The sequence below is a fragment of the Cupressus sempervirens genome, chromosome 10 (genome assembly GCF_028749045.1).
Source record: "Cupressus sempervirens isolate cs-2001-9-10 chromosome 10, ASM2874904v1, whole genome shotgun sequence".
Lineage (NCBI taxonomy): Eukaryota > Viridiplantae > Streptophyta > Pinopsida > Cupressales > Cupressaceae > Cupressus > Cupressus sempervirens.
In genome coordinates, this window is record NC_143127.1 from 947,506,723 (window position 1) to 947,528,820 (window position 22,098).

The 22,098-nt window shown below is 33.7% G+C and overlaps 1 protein-coding gene across 1 annotated transcript; it reads left to right on the top strand.

The window, feature by feature from the left end:
• The first annotated feature begins 54 nt into the window (after positions 1-54).
• Positions 55-2,042, top strand: LOC149537107 (expansin-A1-like). Its single transcript, XM_089804482.1, has 3 exons — positions 55-175; positions 1,036-1,345; positions 1,739-2,042. The coding sequence occupies exons 1-3, from the start codon at positions 55-57 to the stop codon at positions 2,040-2,042; spliced, it is 735 nt and encodes a 244-aa protein (XP_089660608.1).
• The last annotated feature ends 20,056 nt before the right edge of the window (positions 2,043-22,098 follow it).

Below are 22,098 nucleotides of genomic sequence, written 5' to 3' on the forward strand. Positions count from 1 at the left end.
TTTTGAATTTTGTGCAAACTTGGAAACCCAGTTTTGAAGCTTGACCTCTGACCAATGGCTGTTTTTCAGCTTTTCGTGCTTGGTCTCTTGTGGATAACCAGATTTGGATCTGCAAGCGGCTGGACAAGTGCCCATGCCACGTTTTATGGCGGCGGTGATGCATCTGGCACCATGGGTATGTAAAACTTTGTGTTTTAATAATAAATGAAATTTATGGAGCTATGATATTATGGAAAAGATTTATAGGTTTTATTTAAAATTTAAAATAGAATATATAATAAAGAAGTTCTATGATCTATCCTCTTCACTGTTTAGAAATGTCTTATATGAAGAAATATTGACTGGTTGGATATGATTCTCAATTTTGTTTTGATTAATGACATTTCTAGTAAGACTGATGTTTTCTAATGTAAGCTAAAAAATTTGTATCATATGGATTTGAATACTGAGTTAAAGTTGAGATTGTTTTTTTTATAGATCATATTTTAAGATTGATATTACATCTTCATATTAGACAATATAGAAGATTAAAATTTCAAATTCTCTTTGGCAGCGGGAATATGAATGGCATAAGTGGCATATGCATGTGTAAATTCTTAAAATTTCAAATTCTTCGTTTGGGTGCACCAAATTGAAATTGTGAATATGAATATGTATTCCAATTTTGGCGTAAAAATGAGCATTTGCAATTTCACCTATTAGAAAACATAAATTCTTGAGTCCGTGAATTCCCCATCAACCAAATAAAAATAAGAATATGTATTCTTATTTTGTACATATTCTTATTCCCACATCCAGTCCATGAATTCCCCATCAACCAAATAAAAATAGGAATACGTATTCTTATCTTGTATTCCAGAATACGTATTCCTATTCCGACCATATTCTTATTCCCACAACCAAACTGACCCGCTGAATGCCAAACTGACCCACTGAATGGTACATCTTCAGTTTAATTTTCAATCAAACTAAAGGTGCAAATAGACTTAGATTTCAATTGACATTAATTTCAGAACACAAATTGTTATAATGCAGGAAGTGCATGTGGGTATGGAGAGCATGGCTACGGAGTCGAGGGTGCAGCTGTGAGCAGTGCATTGTTCAACAATGGTCTCACCTGCGGAGCATGCTTTCAAATCAAATGCAACGATGACCATGATACACAGCGGTGCCTGCCCAATACAATTCTGGTCACCGCCACCAACTTCTGCCCACCCAACAATGCACTTTCTCAAAATGCAGGCGGCTGGTGTAATCCCCCACTTCAACATTTTGACCTCTCAGAGCCAATGTTCGACCGCATTGCAAAGAACAAGGCAGGCATGGTCCATGTTCTCTACCAAAGGTTTTTCCTCCTCCTCCTCGTCTGAATTGGCTAAGGGAGATGATTCTACTGATATATATACTAATTGGGTAATAGATGTTGAATAAGTTCATTTATGCAAATTCGGAATATGAATGTTAAATCTTGAATGTGATTATATATGCGAATTGGGTATTAAATGTAGAATCTTGAATAGGTTCATATAATCATGTACTAATTGGGTTATAAAACTCGAATCTCGAATCTGTTTATATATATTAACCAAATTTGGTCAAAAATCTTGAACCTAGAACATGGTTATATATACGAATTGAGAATTGGGTTATAAATGTTGAATCTTGAATATGTTTATATAGACCAATTGGCTCTTGAATCTTCAGGAATTGGGGGTCTTATATGTTGAATGTGTTGCAGAGTGGCATGTAAGAGAAGCGGTGGGATTCGATTCAGCATGAATGGGAACTCATACTTCAATGTGGTGTTGATCAGCAACGTGGGGGGAGCAGGGGAAGTGAGTGCAGCATCAATAAAGGGCTCTAAAACGGGGTGGCAGGCGATGATTAGAAGCTGGGGCCAAAATTGGCAGAGCAACGGCAACTTGAAAGGGCAGAAGCTGTCATTTCGAGTGACCACCAGCGATGGGAAGACAGTTATCTCGAACAGTGTGACTCCTTCCAACTGGCAATTTGGCCAGACTTTTACTGGTGCTCAATTGTAATTGATTCAAGTTCAAATTATCCTCTCTTTCTTCTTATCTTGGTATATTTTATAGTTTTAGTTCTTGTTATATATATAAGTTGGGCTGGGGTTAAGCGCTTGAAAGAGGTGGATCGCTGATGGCCGCCCTTCTGCGCTCTCCTTCCATTCCATGCCTTGTTGGCACTGCAGTTTCTCCCCACTTTGCACGAAAATTTGTATGGGCAACTTTCAATGTAGCCATCAGTCTTTTGCATGAATGATAAAAATGAAATATGATTATTTGATGAAGTTTCTTATGGAAATTTTGAAGTGTAAGAAAAGGCTAATTTTAAAATTTTTAAAAAATATATTTGATTAGAGCATTTGTTATTTAGGAATTAAAAATAAATGTGGATGGGATCATCAGTTTCACAAATATCTCCTAAAATTGACTAAAATAAACTTTACAGTGGTATGAAAACAATGTCTTTGACTTCCATTTAAGTTAGAAGTTTGCATTTGATTCCTATTAAAGTTAGAAGCTCAATTTTTTATTTTTCATAATGTATCAACTTCGAAAATATTAAAAAAATCAGTCACCAAAATTTAGTAGAAAAATCATGAATATATTATAGTGCTAGCTGATTTCTGAGGCTTTTAAAACATAAGCAAATATTTGTGGCCCCCTATTTTAACCCTTAATCTCCACCATTTGAAAAAAAATAAGTTTACAACAATAGATTTCGACCATTATGACTTGGTTTTGTTGCATCTTCATATTTGAGGGTAACTTTCATTTCTCTTCACAAATCTATATTTCTTCATTTCAAAAGAAGAGAAATGGCCACTTAAAATCCTACTTTGATTCCCCATTTCTCTACACATATCCAATTGTTTTCATTCTTATATATGATTTTGTAGTCAATGGATGGACCCTTTATTTGGTGGTGAAGTTGGATGGTTGTGAATGAGTTTACAAAGGATCAAGTCTTGTTGAGTGCATGGCTTCAACATCATAAGTGATAAGATTGTGGGTGATCTTGAGAAAATACATACCCATCATTCCTAGGCATGTACACCTGCCAAAAGCTCAAAAACTTGCACACAAGATCAAATGGATAAATCATCACAACTTTATATTAAAGCTTGATGGTACTAAAGGCCACATATTTTTTATCATATTATGAGTCAACTTCTTGCTCCAATATGGTGCTTTAGATATGACAAGTGTATGTTTTGTAATTAATTAAATTTGATAGTATTGAAGAATGTATATTATCATGGATTTTCTTTAAGACATTAAGTGATTTAGAATAAAATCAATATGGATTATTAACAAAATAGTTTGAAGAGTTTATGAATCTTGGGACATGAGACAACTTGATAAAGCATTGTTGATGTAACTTGACATGGAATGATATCAAATAATTTGAGGATTTTATAATTTGAAAGCTAAATCTTTATAAATATTATAATGCACTTTGGTGGAATTCTACCTTTACAAGGAGTTGATTTTCTCTTTTAACAAAAACTTCTTTAAAATATTCATTTGTATTTTTTACCAACATAGTGTGTTATAAAGTGTTTACTATATAAAGAGGGTGTTGGAATATTAAGCTTTACATTCTAATACAGTCCCTTGAATGACTCAAAAATTTATTTGTTTAAGGATCATTTTCTCTTGGTATCGAGATCATGTCAGCTGTCTGATCTAGATGCAAAAAAGAAAGTAAACATTAACAAATGGTTAAATGTGTTCACTATTCATTGCGGCATTGGAAGAGCGTGTAAAAGACTTTTTTCTCATGATGACCATAGAAGAAAACCAAAATGAGTAAGGGCCAATGTAATAAAGTTCCCAAGAAGAAAGATATTGCAACAAAAAATCATTTATTTTATCCTCGAAGATAATTACTTTGATCACGGAAAGCCTAAAGGGTTGTGCCCTTTTTCAAATGATGTTGCAACAGATACCTAAGTAATATTCTTATGGAATGAAGGTGTGTAGGATCGAAGGAAGGATGAGTGTTAGACCCCTTCTGAATTACTTATTTTTTATAAAATTAATTAGTTCTTGAAAAAAGAAATTTTGTTTGAGGACCCATTTTATTTAATGGATCCAGTTTTCACCATTCAGATTGAGTCCCCAATTTCAATCAATTGAAACATAATTTCAAGAGGATTCCCATGTGGATTAGCCTTGTTGGACTTTACATAGAATTGGAATGTTGAATCCCTATTAGGATTGGGGATGTCATGCCCGAATCTTTGTTGGGTATGGATGAAGATTTCCTCAATAGAGAAATGTATATAGACACTGAAATTATTTGTAGAGATAGATTTGGAGATAGATATTTTAGAGAAATTAGAGATTGTATTTGTTGATAATATTGTTTTCATTGATGTCAGTCCTCAGAATATGTGGAGATCAATTTTGATCAATATTATTGGTTAGCTTATTTTGTTAACCCTCAACATCATAGAATTTAGAATCAATTAGCATTATGGAGATCAACATTGTTTAAACTCTAAAGTTAAGCTATGGAGGGTTATGATGTTTTCTTTGTGGTGTTGAGGTCAAGAGTTGTAATGGCATCCCTCATCATAGTTCTTGAAGCCAAGATGTGATGTGTTGTGTTTATCCTGAACATTGTTGATCAATATTATGTTTTTTAAGAGTGATGATATCTTGTTGAGTTGTTATAACAAATAGCGCAAATGACAGTCTATAGTTGAAGGTATTTTTTATTGTGAATGTCAATCCTCTTAGATTTAATGCCTATATTCAGTATGGTATGATGGTAATGATTTTTTTTTTGTAGATGTATTATTAATTAGTTAGTTGTTCATAAAGTAATGTCTTGCTAATGCAGTATATAGTTCATCTATATGGTTGAATGTCATGTTGAAACCCTCCTTGATGTGATATGTTGCAACACCTATGATGTGTTGAAGATCATAGGTGTTGATGGGTGAACTAAAGATGTATCATTGGTTATTAGCAAAGATGATATCATGCCAATATTATATTAAGACGAGGTTTGTAAGAATTAAGATGAGACATAGAAGTATTGAGATGAGGATTAGAAGCATGAAAATGGTGTTGATAGTATTATGGTGCTACATAATTTTGTCTTGCCCCTCTTGTTTCTCTTGAGTATGAAATTTTTGCTAAAAAATTATTTTGGTCTTTGCCAGGATTGTTGAAGTGTCAAATTACATTGAAGAGCTTTGGTGGTTGACCAAAAGAATGATCTACATTCCAAAAAATGATGTGTTATGGTTTTGTATTACTGAACATATATCAAGTATGTGTTATAGATGTTGTGCTCCTACATTTTCAAGTTCCCAATATTTCCATGGATGTCTTTAGTGTGGATTGTGTGTTTGTGGTTATGTGTTTGTAAAAACTACTTTGTAAAATGCTTTGCATTGAGTTTTATAATGTTAGGACTTGAAGGATGCATTTATAATTATTTTTAGTATCTAAGTAAAATTTATGATGATAAAATGTACCACAATTATGGTTATGGTATTGAATTTCATAATCGTCTTTCTTGGCCTTCCAGGTGTGAAGAAAAATGTACCTGAATGTTTGGGGAGCTTGGGTCGACATGAAAATGTGAAACAAGCATTTGGAAATGATGATGGATGTTCAATGAACATTTCTATGGGGTTTTCATGGGAGTATTGATTATTTCAATGCTACATTTTGTTTGAGATTGTTTTCTAGGGTGGCTTGTGGATCCCTTGTTGACAAAGTCAATATTCTTGTTTGTACTATACATTTAAGGGTTAGCATCAATTTTGGAGATTTTGATGAGCCATTTTTGGGTACTCTTTGCCTTGTTATGATCCATATTGATAAAATTTAGTTAGTTATTATGTTCATGGGCCAACTAGCGATGCATTATACACTACATCTATACATTATTTTATTGTTGATTTTGGAGGATGTGTGGCCAATATATTTAATGTTTGTGGGTACATTGGAGGATGTAATAATAAAAAATAGGTCCTCTTTTTCTCCTAGTTTGAAACACTTCCATCGCATTACATCATTAAAATAAACATGTTAGGGTCATTGTTTAGGTTAGTCTAATTGATTATTTCCTTAATGATAACATATATAGAGAGAGAAGACAAAATTGGTTGTAAATATAAGAAATGAACATGTGGAATGTGGAAGTTGTGAAATTGAGGAAGCAGATGTGTGTGGTCAAGATTATGGGGCTGGATTGATGTAGATGGAATGACAAAAGTACCCACCTTTAAGGAAACTATTGGAATCTATAAGTTAAATGCTTATACATTGTAATTCATTTTTATGTAACCTTCACTAAGAAGTGAGTCTCTTGTAATGGCCCACCCAGGAATCCTTGGTACGCAAGGATAAAATATTCACTAAATAATTTTAATCTTAAGATAAATTAGTTAACAATGACATAGAGTAACCAAGTGCAATAATGCAATATCTATTCAAGATAATAAAATAGGATACGTGGCATAACTTGCATGTTCACCTTCAAAAGTGGAAGTCTTTATAACACTTCCAAAGATTCCCAAGAACTAAACCATAACCTAGAATTAAAGAACTAAACCATAACCTAGAATTAAAGATCACACAATCACCAGGATGCTCAAAGGATATCTGCATAACATCGACAAACCCCTAGAGGTAAATACCGAACCATTTATCCCAAGAAATATATTATTTTTAAGCCAAAAGTAAAAATTGTCAGCATGAATTTTGATCATACTACATTTGGGAAGTATCCCAAGCATTGGAGTGTACTAATATGTTGCATTCATGATTGTGTTTGTCATTGATGTCAACATAGTAGTGTTTCTGTTAGAGACTAGAAGAATAGCAGTCATAGATCTTGTGTTGTATAGTACACTGAGTAAGGGTTAAGTAATGTGTAGTTAAGGACATGTTCCTGAGAGTGTCTTGATGACATGGTTAAAGGATGAAGTCTGAGTTGAAGATGTACAAAAGTTGTACCTAATTTACATTGAGCAATTTAGAAACAGAGTATTGGGAAAGCAGTTCCTAATGTTTGTTTGCTAGATTACATCTAAAATGCAATAAGAATAAGCACAATCAGCCAGTGACAAAGAATAGTTAGGTGGTGATATTAGTGAGTGCGTAAGACCTAGAGTCGCACGTGAAAAGTTTTGTATAGAGTGTGAGCTGATAGTGTTATAGAAATTGTAGTTAATTATATATCTTATTTTAATTAATTGGGAAAGCATCAAGGTTGACTCAAGGAATTAGTATGAAGATATGGTATAAAAGAAAGATATTTTCCTTGATTGTAAAAGGATCAAGTATCTATTGTCCATTGTATTTGTGAAGTGCAAAAAGGAATAGAGTGTTGATTGAATGTCTGTAAGTGATCCAAGGGATTATTGGATGCACAATTCATTATTTGGTTATAAGATCAGAAGGAGATGTCTGGTTGACAAGACAAAGATAGATGAAGTACAATTTAGCTCTATTATTCTGTAAGGAATAATACAGAGATTATTTGGATAATGGGTTCATTACTCTTTCCCTCAAAGTTGTTTGGATAGTGGGTCTAGTTGTCTTCCACAACTCCTAATAGGATTGGCAAAACTCCTAACAGGGTTGGAATCACCTAATAGGGATTCAAAGTCTCCTAACAAGGACTTATATGTACTAAATGTATTCATAGATTCCTAGCAAGGTCCATCCTCTAATAAGGAACATTTATATTAGTACATCATCTTGTGGGTATCATCCCCACTGGAGATTCTCTTTGATCAAGGGTTTCCCTAGTTAACATATCTAGTGTTATTGTGTAAGAGTATCTTGTTGCGGTTTCAATTTACGTTACTCATATGGTTAAGATTGTTTAAAGTTGGTATTGATGTTAATGTAGACACCTAAAAACCTTTAGAAAATAAAGTATTTTTATTTTCTGAAAAAGTCCTGATGACATCATCATTTATTAATTAATTAATTATTTAATTAATTAATTAATTTTTATGCCATTAAATCCATTTATCTTAATTAAAAATATTTAATTAAGGAATCCCTCCCAAAAATGTTTAAATCTTATTTAAACATTATTTCCTTATTTATTAATTATTTAATTAATAAATTGACCAAAAATCCTAAAATAAATAAAAAATTTATTTTTTGCCCAAAAATTGGCCAATTTCCTTATGACCAATAACCTCTTCCAAAATCTTCTAATCCTTCTTTAATTTCGATTAAAGGCTAATCTCATCATTTCCTACCCCTAACCCCAACTCAAAATATTTAATTAAAATTAAATATTAATCCTCATGTTTATTAAAAAAGTTTTAATAAATATCTCCTCAACCCAAACCCTTGAAATAAATAAAACTTTATTTATTTCCTAAAAATCTAATTTATCCTCACCCTAAGAAATTCTAGACTCTTCTAGAAAGTCTTCATCCTCATCCTAGGAAATTCTAGACTATTCTAGAAAGTCTTTATCCTCATCCAAAATCTAGACTCTTCTAGAAGATGTCTTTAAACCTAATCCTAATCCCCTCCTAACCTTGTCACATTCCCTAAACATGGGTTAAAACTTACTAACCCAAGCCAAAGTTAACAAATATCTCTTCCTTCACCCACCCTCATTAAATGCCATCCACTTGCCTATCCTTAAGCTAATCCTAAACCATCCTAATCCATCCTCTAATCATTTGCACAAGCCTAAACAAGCTTAAAACATTTCTAATCAATTCCAAGTCGAATTTGCTCTCATCACCCTCAAAATATCTCAACCATAAAACTTTATGAAGTCCACTAGGCCATAAATGACTCTTACAAGCCCTTTTATTGCTCTTACAAGTCATTATGAGGGTCTTTATGAAGATTTTATCCCTTGAGCCTCCTTTGTTGACTCATCCTTCCCCTTTCCTCCATCCTCTCACCATGTGACATGTGTCACTCCTTGATTGGCTATAAGGAAGCACAATCCATGTGCTCTCCTCTCATGCAATCTGAGCCCTCCATAAGCTTTTTCCCATCCTTGCATCTTAGCCCTCAATCCCTCAAGCCTCTTGCCTATAAATTGGATCCTTCCCCTTTGCAAAATAACACAATCCATGAAGTAAAGTTATAATGCTATTTTGAGAGCCAAATCCATTCTAAAGCCATCTATCCACACCAAAAATTCACAATCATCCATTGAAGCCTTTGGAAGCATATTGAGCATACATCCCATCCATTTAGATAAAGCCACTCAACAAGAGAGCTTTTCATTGAGAGAGTCCATTAATGGCTCATATTCTCAATTGAGAGTTCATCTTAGTCTATCTTGAAGTTTATGAATTTTGTTTAGTTTGTAGAAGCTTTATTTAAATTTGGTTTCTATTAAGCATACTAACATTGCTCATATACAGTTAATAGTTGTATAACTGATTCACACCCCCCCCCCCCCCCTCTCAGTTAAATTAGTGGACTATATATTCTAATAATTGGTATTAGAGCATCAAGTTCTTGACAGATAAGCTTAACAAGATGGCGAATATTTTTAGAAAGGATGGTCCTAGATTTGATGGGGCCAACTGTGATAGTTGGAAGGAGAAGATGAAGACTCGTCTATTGTGCATGGGTCTAGGATATTGGATCTTGACAAAGGGAAAGAAGAAAATCATTGAAGAAACTAAGCTAGAAGATTGCAATGAAGAAGAAAGAGATATATTCATGTGTAACATGAGAGCAAGAGAAGATGTGCTATCAGCCCTTCTAGAGAATGAATACAGTCAGCTAAAATCACTTGAAACATCTCATGAAATTTTGAAATCATTATAATCTACTTTTGAAGGTGGTGATCATGCTAAGAGAATGAGGTTACAAAGTTGGATATGTGCATATCAAGATTCTAAGATGATGGAAGATGAATCTGTAAGAAGTTATATTGGAAAAATATCAAAAATGGTTGCAGGAATCTAATCTCATGGTGGAACCAAAGATGATGATGAAGTCATATGGAAGATTTTGAAAAGTTTGACACAACATTCAATCCTATAGCTCAAATGATACAACAAGTGATGCCCTACACTAAGGATTTCACCAAGGAAACTTTTCTTGATAGATTTCAACAAGGAACTTATATATCAATATATTATCTAGTGGGTATCATCCCCACAGGGGTTTTACCTTGGCTAAGGTTTCCCTAGTTAACAAAATATGGTGTTATGAGTTATCTTTGTGCATGGTTATTGTTACTGTTTAGCATTACTTTATTATTTTGTTATGTATGGTTTAAAGTAACAAATAATATCTAGTTGGCAACCCCACCCCCCCCCCCCCCCACCCCCTCAGTTTTTCATATTTATAACAATTGGTATTCGAGAACAGTTACTCAGAAGAGGCTTAACAGCTTGAGTAAGATCCCTATGGATATGGAACAATTGATGAAGAACCTTGAAGAGGCACTTGAACAAATTGATCTCCTCACTAAAGAAAGAGATAAGCTGAAGGATAGATATGAAGACTCCAAAGTATACATTGGATAATTAAAGGAAAAGATTGAACATCTCAAATCCAAGCCTAAGTCTACTGAATCTGAAACTAGTGATTATGATTATTCAAAGTTGAAAACAGAGTATAAGATCTTGAAACATGAATTGAAGATTACAAATCTGAAGTTGATTTTGAGGAGTGATCCTAGAAAAGTTGAATTTGATTTGAAAAATGAGAAACAGATCTTAGAGCAAGTCTAGCAAAGAAGACATCTAAGTTTGAAACATTGAAAGAAGATCATGAAGAACTTTATAAGTACAAAACTATTGTAAAAGGTGAATTAACTCAATGCAAGCAACAACTTGAGAAGCTTTATTCTAGCAGAGAAAAGCTTAATGATTCAATGTCAATAGAGAGACCTACTTATGATAAGATTGGGCTTGGTTATCTATTTAACATGTCCACAAAGAAACCTAAGATTAGATTAGATCCAAAAGATAAAGACAAATCTGATGATAAGATTGAATCCAATCAATCTTCTGATAAACCTAAGGAAGTTGGATAAGACAAGGAAGTTGAGGTATTGGATGAACAAAATCAAGTGGAATCTCCTAAGGAAAATATGTATGAACTTAGAGGTAAGTGTTTTTCATGTAATGAAATAGGTCATATAAAAAGAGATTGTACAAAGATGTCATTTAATCATGTTAAGGACTTTTATTGTCATAATTGTCTTGGTATGGGTCATAAAGAAATTGATTGTAGGAAACCTAAGTATGATAATGATAGGCAGAATAGTAGAATGTCTAAAAATACTAACCCTACATATAAAATAAGATCTAATGAAAGGACTTCGAAAGAAGGAGACCTTATGAAGAAAGAAGACAAATCATGTGTTATAAGTGTAACAACTTTGGACACATAGCTCAAAATTGTCATGCATCTTATGATCAGCAGAATCCTAGAAGTAGAAATCCAATATGTCAGTTATGCAACAACTTTGGACATACAAAAAAGTATTGTAGAATGGATAGAAACTTCAGAGATAGAAGGAACAATGGAAGAAACTTCGGAAACAAAAGAAATGATGGAAGAAATATTGGAAATGATGGAAGGAACCATAAGAGGAACTCCAAAACTAACAAAGACAATGAGAAACAAACAAATGTAGTCTGTGAACTTTGAGAAGAACTTAATAAGGCATTTGTAAAAGGATTAAGCATCTCAAAAGAAAATCTAGAAGATGATCAAAGTCAATAATTGAGTTTGATTCAATTAAGTTGAATTAAGCTTCTTTATAGCACTAGAATTTGAAAACTTCATCTAGAGATTGAACTAGAGGTAGAGAAGTTGGGAAAAGGTGTATCAATATAAGCTTAGATGGTATCTAAGCTCGCTTGTAATTTGGAGCTTATCTAACCTAGTTACGAAGGAATTAAGAGTTATTGTTATTATAGAGAAAGATAATTCTGTAGCAGAAGATGAAAACTATGTTTTCACAGAGAACTTTGCGGAGCAAAGTTCTATGGAGCATTATCATGATGGAAGGAAGCTGCGGTAAACTTCAGCTAGCATCTAAAGATTGGATAGAAGATTTTGAGTAGATATTTGATTTCAAAATGTAATTGACATCTTTTTCATGTTTGCAAAGTATGCAATTAAAGAAAGTTCAAGTTGAAGGAATAAAATGGAGTGCAAACTCAATTACCACTTCATTGTAATTACATTAGAAGCATAGAGCACTCAAAAGTGACTTGACAAGGCAATTTCAAAGCTATTTTTGGAAAGAGTATTTTATCATTTATTCACAGAATTTATTCGATAAAATTTTATATTTGATAGAAGCATGGATATGTCATTAGTTCATAATGTTGAGAGTGAGGAGAGACTAAAATTTAAGGTTTTTTCCATGAAACTCGTAGAAGGAAACCCTAATTTAGCATTATCCATTACTTTGAACAATGTAAGAAGTTATCTTAAAAATAAGTTTGAATCTATTGGGAGTGAGTATATGAACAAGGATATGGAATTAGTCTTTAATCACAATATGACTGTGAAACCCATATTTGAACATTTGAAGGAACTAGAACTATTCAAATATCATTTATACCAAGAATTGGACATAGATGAGGGGACACAGATCCTACTAAGTAGAATACATGATAGAAAACTATGAATGGAAGATAGTGTAGTTGATATTTCAGCATACCTTATGCATGAGATAACTAGTTTTAGCAAACAAGGTAGTGTACCTATAGGTGAGAAATTGGTTAAGAAGAAAGTTGAGAGCTACACAAAAGTAGTTTATAATGGAAAGTCCATGGTGATTAGGACCATTAAACAAGATGATTTAAGATTCCTCAATAGAATCATTGCCTACTATATATGTGCAAGTTCTAAGATTGATGAACTTAAGAGATTTCCATATTTGTCAATCACAGAGATTATAAGCAGTAAGAGTTGTATAATGGAGAATATCACAAAAGTGTGTAGAAGATATCCATCAAATAAAATATTGGATAGTAGGAACTTGATAATGAAAACATTTCAAAATGAGATGAGACAAAGATTCAGAATCACACCTACAATTATAGATAGATTTAAAGAAGATATTTGTGTTATGGTTGGTTGATACATATTTTACTTATATTCAACCAGTAGAACCTCGTGAAACATTTATTGATCCCTTAAGTTATGAATTGAGTGATGATATAGAAGTTAGATACATTGATTTATTGTTAAAATCTGAGAAGGGCCAAGCTGAGTATAGATTTGGAACTTATGACGAGATTATCCAATCAGCTCATCAAGCATTCTTAGAGAAGGCATCTCACAAGAAGATCGAAACAATAATGAAGAAAGACTTATCAGAGGCCGGTATGACTGAGAGTGAGTCACAAGAAGTCAAACAAACTATGAAACAAGGTCTATTGAATGTGAAACCTTTGTCAATGTCTATTGTAGAGACATCTTTGGAATAGAGCATTCCTTATGCAGCAATATCAAATGTATAGACAAGTGAGGTGAAGAGGAAATCAGAGAGATTAGTGGAAGCTATGACCACCAAGACAAAAAGAGTCAAGCAACAAGCCACTAGACTAGGAAAGAGACAAAAGACATTGTTGAAAATTGTTGAGTCTACAAGAAGAACAAGAAGTTAAATAGACAGAGAAGATAACTACTTTTAAATAGTCAATGTGAAAAGCTCAGAAACCCTAGAAGCTAAAGATAGAGAAGATAAATTCAGCCATTTCTAATGAAGGCAATTTTGTACAGATGAACAAATTTTATGACTTGTATAATAACTTTGAGAAAGATCGGATTGATATCTCTAATATGAGATACATAATAGTTAATAATTTGAAACTCAAGGATATTGAAGGCACGGTAAACTAGAAAGTCTATGACAGATTCATTGAAAAGAAGGCACCAACTTGAGAAGAGGACATAGAACTTTGGAAGTCTATGATAAGAGCAATATGGAAAATTGATGATGAAGAACAAGTCAAGAGATTGTTGAACATTCTAGCACATTACTTGAGAAATGAGGTAAGACCATTCCTATTTCTGGTGGCTGAGAAAGATAAAATAAGAAGTGAAATAGTGGCAACCATAAGTCAAATGATGACAGAGTCCAAGGTAGCATCTTCACCAGCACCCAAAACCTCAGAAGTGTGAGTAAGTGGTGACACAATGCAAATAGATCAAACCAATGTTACCATTAACATCAATGATACTAACCCATTTGAAAGTTCTGAACAGAATACCAAAGATATTGAAGATCAATTGAAGAAAATTGGAGAAGAGAAGAGGTTATTAGAGGAAGAGAAAAGGAAACTAGAAGAGACCAAGCAAAAATTTCTTGAAGATGAGATGAAAAGAAAAGTTGAGGAAGAAAAAAAAAGATTAATTGAAGAAGAAAGGAAAAGAAAGTTAGAGGAAGATAAGAAGAAGAGATTAGAGTAGGAAGAAAAGAGAGAAAAAGAAAGAGAAGACAAAGAGAAATAAGAGAGAAGAATCAAAGAGGTAGTTGAAAAGAAGAAAAGGGAAGATGACACTAAACCTTCTAGATTATCTACTCCACTTTTTCTTGCTAGCCTAACAACTGATGATGATGATCAAACTAACTTGATCTCAGCTTTGTCAAAACTTATTGAAAAGAATAGAACAATGAAGAGCTTGCAGAGAACCTTGATGGAGGTTACTAGTAGATTACATACTACTCTGGCAGTGTAGCATACAAAGGCAGATCTTAAATAGAGGGCATAGGTAGTGTTAAAATATTTTGATGAAGAATTCACAAATTTGTTGAATGTTGCAGAAACAAAGGCACAAATCTCACATGATGTTAACTTGTTTAGCACTATTTGTCAAAATATTAAGAATGATTAGATAAGTCTTGATATTTGTATCAAGGAATTTTAGCAATGTTAATAGGATGGTAAGATATTGTACATCAAGTGTACTCTATCTCACAAGTTGACTAAGGATATTGACAGTCATATTGGAGGAAAGATGAGTGAGCTAGAGGCTTTATCTAGCCAATTACAATATTCTTCTAGTAAAATTGATTATTTTGAAGGACAAGTGGCAAGTATTCATATTAATATCAGGAAACTAGAACTTTGGAAGGAACAAATTTTGAAGAGAGTATCAGATTTTAGAGAGTCTATTTCTCTAAAAATATCTATTGTTGAGAAATAGTTGGAGGAATGTGTCAAGGCCAAGGATACTTATTCTAACTTTTTATAATCTGACCTTAATGCAATTGAGATTGCATCATATTCCCTATGGGAAATACTTATCTCTACTGAATCAGCCAAGGATACATGTACAAAATGTATGAACAATCTTAAAAAAAGTTTTCATGATTGCATGAAGCTACTATCAGCTTAAAGGTAGAAGAAAAGAGTTTCTAACAACAGTTTTTTATAGTTTTTGACATTTTAACCTTTGTCATTGATGTCAAAGGGGGAGAAAATGCATAAGAAAATTATAAATTAGGTAAAGAGAAGATAAAATTATAAGGTATAAATTCATATTGTAAGGGGGAGCATATGGACAAGTTGTAATAGATGTAATGTTACTGTATTATTTTTTAAAGTTTTTGATACTTAGCCAATTTTCCCTATTTTGTTGCCATCAAAACCAAAGGGGGAGATTGTTGATAATTGGCTAATGAAGATATGTAATTGTTGTCATTTATAGAAACACATGGTGTACATGCTTACAAGAAACCTCATAAATAAATATACTTAGCTTTTGGTACTTAGAAAATTGTCTAAGTACGAATTTGGTTTACAACAATGTATTATTTTGTATGGAAATTGTATACATGTTGATGATGACATGTATAACCTCAAAAGTCAATATAGAATGTATGGAAAAGAGATATTCATGTTTTACCAATAAAACAAGACAGTGGAATTGAAGGAAAAGGAATTATTTTGTTTACAAATAATTACTTGATCAATTAGGGCTGACATCCTAGATGTTTACTCTAAAATGGAAAAGTATATTATGATCTTAGCTGACCTAGAAGAAATTTTTGTAAAGGCATGGTATTTATGCAAAGGACATCTTCCAAATTCAACTGTATTATCTTGAAAAATTTGTGTTATGTTGTGTTGAGAAATTGTATGCAAACTTTTGTGAAAGAAATGTTGACAATTGGCTAATAGTGATATGTAATTGTTGTCATTAATGGAAACAAATGATGTACATGTTGATAGAAAACCTTAGAAATAAAGATACTTAGTATTTGGCTATCAGGAAATTGTCTAAGTATAGAATTTGGTTTACAGAAGTGTATTGTTTTGTTTATAACATGTTGCAAACATCATATTATGTCAAGAAAAGTTACATGGAGATAGTATACATGTTGGTGATGACATGTATAACCTTAGAAGTTTGTACAAAGTGTACAGAATAGAGTTAATTATGTTTTGATGAAGCGGGACAACAGAATTGAAGGAAAGAATTGTTTTGATTGCAAAACAATTACTTGTCCAATTAGGGCCGACATCCTAGATATTTACTCTAACTTGGAAAAGTGAATTATGGTCTTAGCCAACCTAGCAATATTTTATGTAAAGGCATGGTATTTATGCAAAGAACTTCTTGTGATAAGAAGTGTGTAATCTTGGTGTATTAGTGTTATCTTGTAAGATTGAGAAGTGAGTGAACTTTTGTGAAAGCGATATATGAAAAATTTTATTTGGTGATCTGAGATCAAGCTGAAGATCAAAGATCAAACAAGGAAGGAAAATAATAGTAAATTACTTGTTTAAGCAGTGAGCTCTTCTCCCAATAGGGTTGGAATCTCCTAACAGGGATTCAACGTCTCCTAACAAGGACTGGTTATACTAAATTTTCTCATTGACTCCTAATAGGGTCCATCCTCTAGCAATGAACATATATATATATATATATCAGTATATTATCTAGTGGGTATCATCTCCACCGAGGTTTTCCCTTAGTCAGGGTTTCCCTAGTTAACAAAATATGGTGCCATGAGTTATCTTTGTGTATTGTTATTGTTACTGTTTAGCATTACTTTATTGCTTTGTTATGCATGGTTTAAAGTAAGTAATAATATTTAGTTGGTGACTAAAGTTTGTAGATTACTGATTCACACCCCCCCCCCCCCCTAGTAGTCCTTATTTCTAACAAGCAATATATGCAAACTTTTGTAAAGTTATTTTGTGATCCGAGTTCATGCTGAAGATTAGAGATCAGTCTAGAAAGAAGTTATAGAGCATATATTCTAGAAGTCTAATCACTTATTTGGGTAGTGAGCTCTTCTTCTAATTGGAAGTACATGTTTTGGCAGTGAGCTCATGTTGCATCTACTATATGATAACTCCTAATAGGGTTGGCACAGCTCCTAATAGGGATTCAAAGCCTCCTAACAAGGACTCTCTATACTGAATTTTCTCATTGACTCCTAATAGGGTCCATCCTCTAACAAGGAACTTATATATCAGTATATTATCTACTGGGTATCATCCCCACTAGGGTTTTCCCTTGGCTAGGGTTTCCCTAGTTAACAAAATATGGTGTTATGAGTTATCTTTGTGCATGGTTATTGTTACTATTCAACATTAATTTATTACTTTGTTATGTATGGTTTAAAGTAACAAATAATATCTAGTTGGTGACTAAAGTTTGTAGATTATTGATTCAACCACCCCCCGCCCCCCTTCTTAGTAATTCATATTTCTAACAAATTTACCTCTAGAGAATTTAACATATTCTATGACAAAAATGAAATCAAAAGATAGCTATCTACACCTAGAACACCTAAGTAGAATGGGATTGTTGAAAGAAGAAATAAGTCTTTAGCAGAGGCAGCTAGAGAGATGTTATTTGAGAATGATGTTTCTAAGAAATTATGGAGAGAAGCAATGAATACAATAGTGTATACTCTAAATAGAGTAAAAATCAAAAAATTTATGGACAAGACATCTTATGAACTATGGTTTGGACATTCACCATTAGTCAAATATTTCAGAATATTTGGGAGAAAATGTTATATTAAGAGAGATGATGACATTGGTAAGTTTTATCCAACAAGCGATGAAGGTATGTTTCTTGGCTACTCTTTGAAAAGTAAGGCTTACAAATGCTTTAACTATAAAACTAAGAAAATAGTTAAGTGTACAAATGTAAGGATTGATGAGAAGTTTGGAACCAAAGGAAAGATGATAGATTATAATTTAGATGAAGAAATGGATAACTTTGGAATTGTCACATGGAATCATGAAGTTTTCCTTAAGACTAACAATGACTTGCAAAAATTGACCAACCCTATTCAAAACCCTCCAAATATTTGCACATTCCAAAAATTGACACTTAGCCTCCCTTCTACATGTCACCCTTTTCAATTTTACTATTCTTGTTTGATGACAAGTGTTGTACTTAAAATAACCTCACATTCTCTCCAATTCATGTTTAATCCCCATAATTTCATTCACAAATCATCCACTTTGATATTTAGTAACAGCATAATATTTAGTAACATCATAATGCTACCTAACTAACTATGGTGAGCAGGAGTGGGAGTAGTCAGGGGAGAGGACGGGGAGTGCTTATTCAAATTTTGAAATCAATCCTATGTGGGAATCTGTAGGGAGGGGGTAATCGAAATCCTGGATCGATGGAGGAGAGTTCAGCAGAGTGTGGAGATGCAATGGAGAATGGGGATGGGGACCCACGTGACAATGGCAGAGGATCGGACAAGTCTCTTCTAACACCCAAGGTGGATAGGTCAAGGAATCTTCCAGAGAAGAAATGGTCTTCCCTTTTTGTTATCAAACCGTCTAGTAAGTCCTCTTTCCCTCCAATTAAGATTTTATCTAGTTTGGAAAAGGGGTCGTGTTTGATTGCTATTTCAAACGTGCTTGTTGATCATAGTATTTCATCTATGGCCTCTACTCTAGTTGGGAAGTTCATTGGGCAAAGACCTAACATAGATGTGGTGAGAGCTTTCACTATGAAGAAATGGCATCTTAAGGGGTAGGTCAATGTTATAGCAATGGAAAAAGGTTTTCTGTCTTTTGATTTTTCCTACAAAGAGGACTTGGATAACATTCTCTATGAAGGACCTTGGAGTATAGGTCATTCTACCCTAGTGCTTCAAAAATGGTCATCAAAACTAGATCTCAATGAATCTTTCTTTCAACAAGCACCAGTTTGGGTTAGACTTTTGGAGCTTCCCTTAGAGTTCTGGAATAAGGATGTTTTTATGGGAGTGGCTAATTCTTTTGGGGAACTATTATCAATTGATCTGATTACAGCTTCAAAGAGTAGATTAACTTATGCAAGGATCTGTATTGGTGTCAAGGATGGGGATGACATGCCAAAAGTGGTGTTTTTTCCCTCCAAGTTGGGTACTCATATTCAAAAAGTTAGATTACGAAAGTATCCCCTTTGCCTGCTTTCACTATCTAAAAATAGGGCACAAGGCGTATCAATGTCTGAAGATTAAAAAGGATAAGAAGAAGTTTCCTTCTTCTTCTCATCAAAGGGACAAGTTGATCTTGAAAAAGAAGAATCTCAAGAGTGGTCAAAAGGAGGGGGTTACCAAGGACCCAATGATTGAAAAGCATACACCTCCTTCTACTTCTAGTAGGAAAGAAAATGATGTCTTGCCTGGACTGAAGGTCATTAATCAGGGAGAGCTGCTTCCAAAGCCAAATGTGGCTATTGTTCTAGTAAAGCATAAGGACTTTCTAGAGAGAATGGAAGTTACAGATGCACCATTTCCAAAGCCAAATGAGGTTGCACTTCAAGCAAAGTCAATGGAGAGTCTAGAGAGAGTGGATATAATAGATGATGTTGGGAAAGCTACTTTTCAGCCTGTAAAGCTAGTGGAAGATTCTATGGCTTTTGATGAGGATGGGAAGGAGCCATTTTTTGAAACCAAAGCTGAGACTGAAATAGGGGAGAAAGATCTTTGTCCCAACATCTCAAATGACATAGATGCTCTTTCTAGTGAAGGTGCAGTCTTGGTTTTAGATGAGTTTATTGAGGACAGGACAGGTTTGGTTGGGAACTTATAGATATCAAAGAAAGAGAATCAATCTAATGTTGGGGGGGAGCTTGACTCCATAAAAATGATGAGGTAGTGAAGGAAAAACATGTGGAGCCATTGAATATTCCTAAGACCCCAAGGAAAGCCTTAACAGTATCTCACTCTCTAAATAAAGAGTTGGAGAGGGAAGCTTCTTTATCAACTAAGCCAAGAAAGAAAAGCTATAGGGAGCCACCATTGGCTTCGCCAGTTTAGACAAGAAGCAGTAGCAAACCAGATGTGGGACTTCAATCTAGAAGAGGAAGAAGATCTAAGAAACAAGCCAGAGAGGAGGAGACCAAAAGAAGTTTGGCGGATGGGCACCAAAAAACTCTTTTGGAATGTACTATGACTACAAAATGAAGTTAATCTCATGGAATATAAGGGGCCTTAATGGTGCCCATAAGCAGGAAATTTTTAGGAACTTGATTAGAGACCAAAGACCTGATATTTTGATGATTCAAGAAACTAAGATGAAGAAAGAGATTTTGGAGAATATCAAATTTAGTAATACCATGAGTGGGGAAGCCTCGAATTCAGAGGGTGCATCTGGGGGCTTGTTAACCTTGTTCAACATCAAGTAGTTTAAGATCAATACTATTTATAATGATGGAAATGTCCTTTTTTGTAGGGTGTTTCATATGTATTCCAATGAAAGTTGGTTTTTGTTGAATGTTTATGCTCCTAACAATAAGAGAGAAAGGAAGAATTATTGGTCTAAAGTTGGGGAGCTGGTGCAGTCTAGTAATTTAAAGAAAGGCATTATCATGGGGGACTTTAACACTTCGTTAGTATATGAGGAGAAGAGGGGTGGGTTGGCACCTAATTGGGAAAGTAAACAAGATCTCTCCAATTTTATAAACAACTTGGCTTTTTTGGATCTAGATCTTTCGAGAGGAACCTTTACTTGGTCTAATAAAAGAATAGGCTAGGAATGTATTTAGGTTAGCTTGGATAGAGCTTTGATTTCCCCTGACTGGTTATAGTCTTTCTCTTGTAAGTTATCTCTCCTCCCAAGAATTGGCTTTGATCACTCTCCTACTTCCCTTTTAGTTTTTCCCATTGAACCAAGAAGGAATTTTCCTTTTAGGTTTGAATAGATGTGGACTTCTCACCCTAACCTATTAGAAAAAGTGAAATTCTAGTGATAATAGATGTGGAAGGTAATGCTATGTTTTGAGTTGCTAGAAAATTGAGTAATGTGAAGAGAATGATTAAAGTATAGAATAAAATGGATTTTGGTCATATTTTTCATGAGGAGGATCTTTCTGTTAAACTTTCCTCTATTTAAGATAATATTCAACATGAAGGCTATAATGATTTAAACAAGGAGGCTAAGCTAGCTATATTATCTGATTTACACTACATTATTAGTAAGGAAGAGAAATTATGGAAGCAAAGATCAATAATTAATTAGCTAATGAAAGGGGATAAAAATACAAAGTTCTTCCACTTATCCACTCTTAAACATAGAGAAAATGATAGAATTTTAGGGATTAGGAAAGGGAAAGATTTGCTGACTCAAGAGAAAGATATCTCTGTAGAGGCAATTTCCTTTTTCTCCTCTTTATTGTCGTGGGATCCCTTGTTATCTAAGATAGATCATAATGATATTGTGTCATTTATTCCTCAAATAATCCAACCCCATCACAATAAAATGCTTCGAGCTATCCCTAATGCTTAGGAAGTTGGGGAGGCCTTGTTCTCTTTGCCTACTGATAAATCCCCAAGCCTGGATGGGTTTCCCACTTTCTTTTTCCAATTTTATTGGCAAGTGGTAATGGATGATGTGGTGAAGGTTGTTCGGGAATTCTTTGGAGCCAAGAGTATACTAAAGGAGATAAACTCCATATTTTTGGTCCTCATTCCTAAATCTTTAGGGGTAGATTCTTAAGATAAATTCATACCTATTAGTCTATGCAATTCCTTTTACAAGATCATTTCAAAGGTGCTTACTTCCAAGATGTTGAAAATTCTCCCATTGATTATCTCTCAGCAACAAATGGGCTTTGTTCCTGGAAGATAGATATTGGACTCAATAATGATGGTGCA

Bases quoted from the DNA above. Each gene is read 5' to 3' on its own strand.
- LOC149537107 (XM_089804482.1), top strand. From the start codon at position 55: ATGGCTGTTTTTCAGCTTTTCGTGCTTGGTCTCTTGTGGATAACCAGA. The intron at 176-1,035 runs GTATGTAAAACT...GTTATAATGCAG, and splicing joins TGATGCATCTGGCACCATGG to GAAGTGCATGTGGGTATGGA. The intron at 1,346-1,738 runs GTTTTTCCTCCT...AATGTGTTGCAG, and splicing joins GTCCATGTTCTCTACCAAAG to AGTGGCATGTAAGAGAAGCG.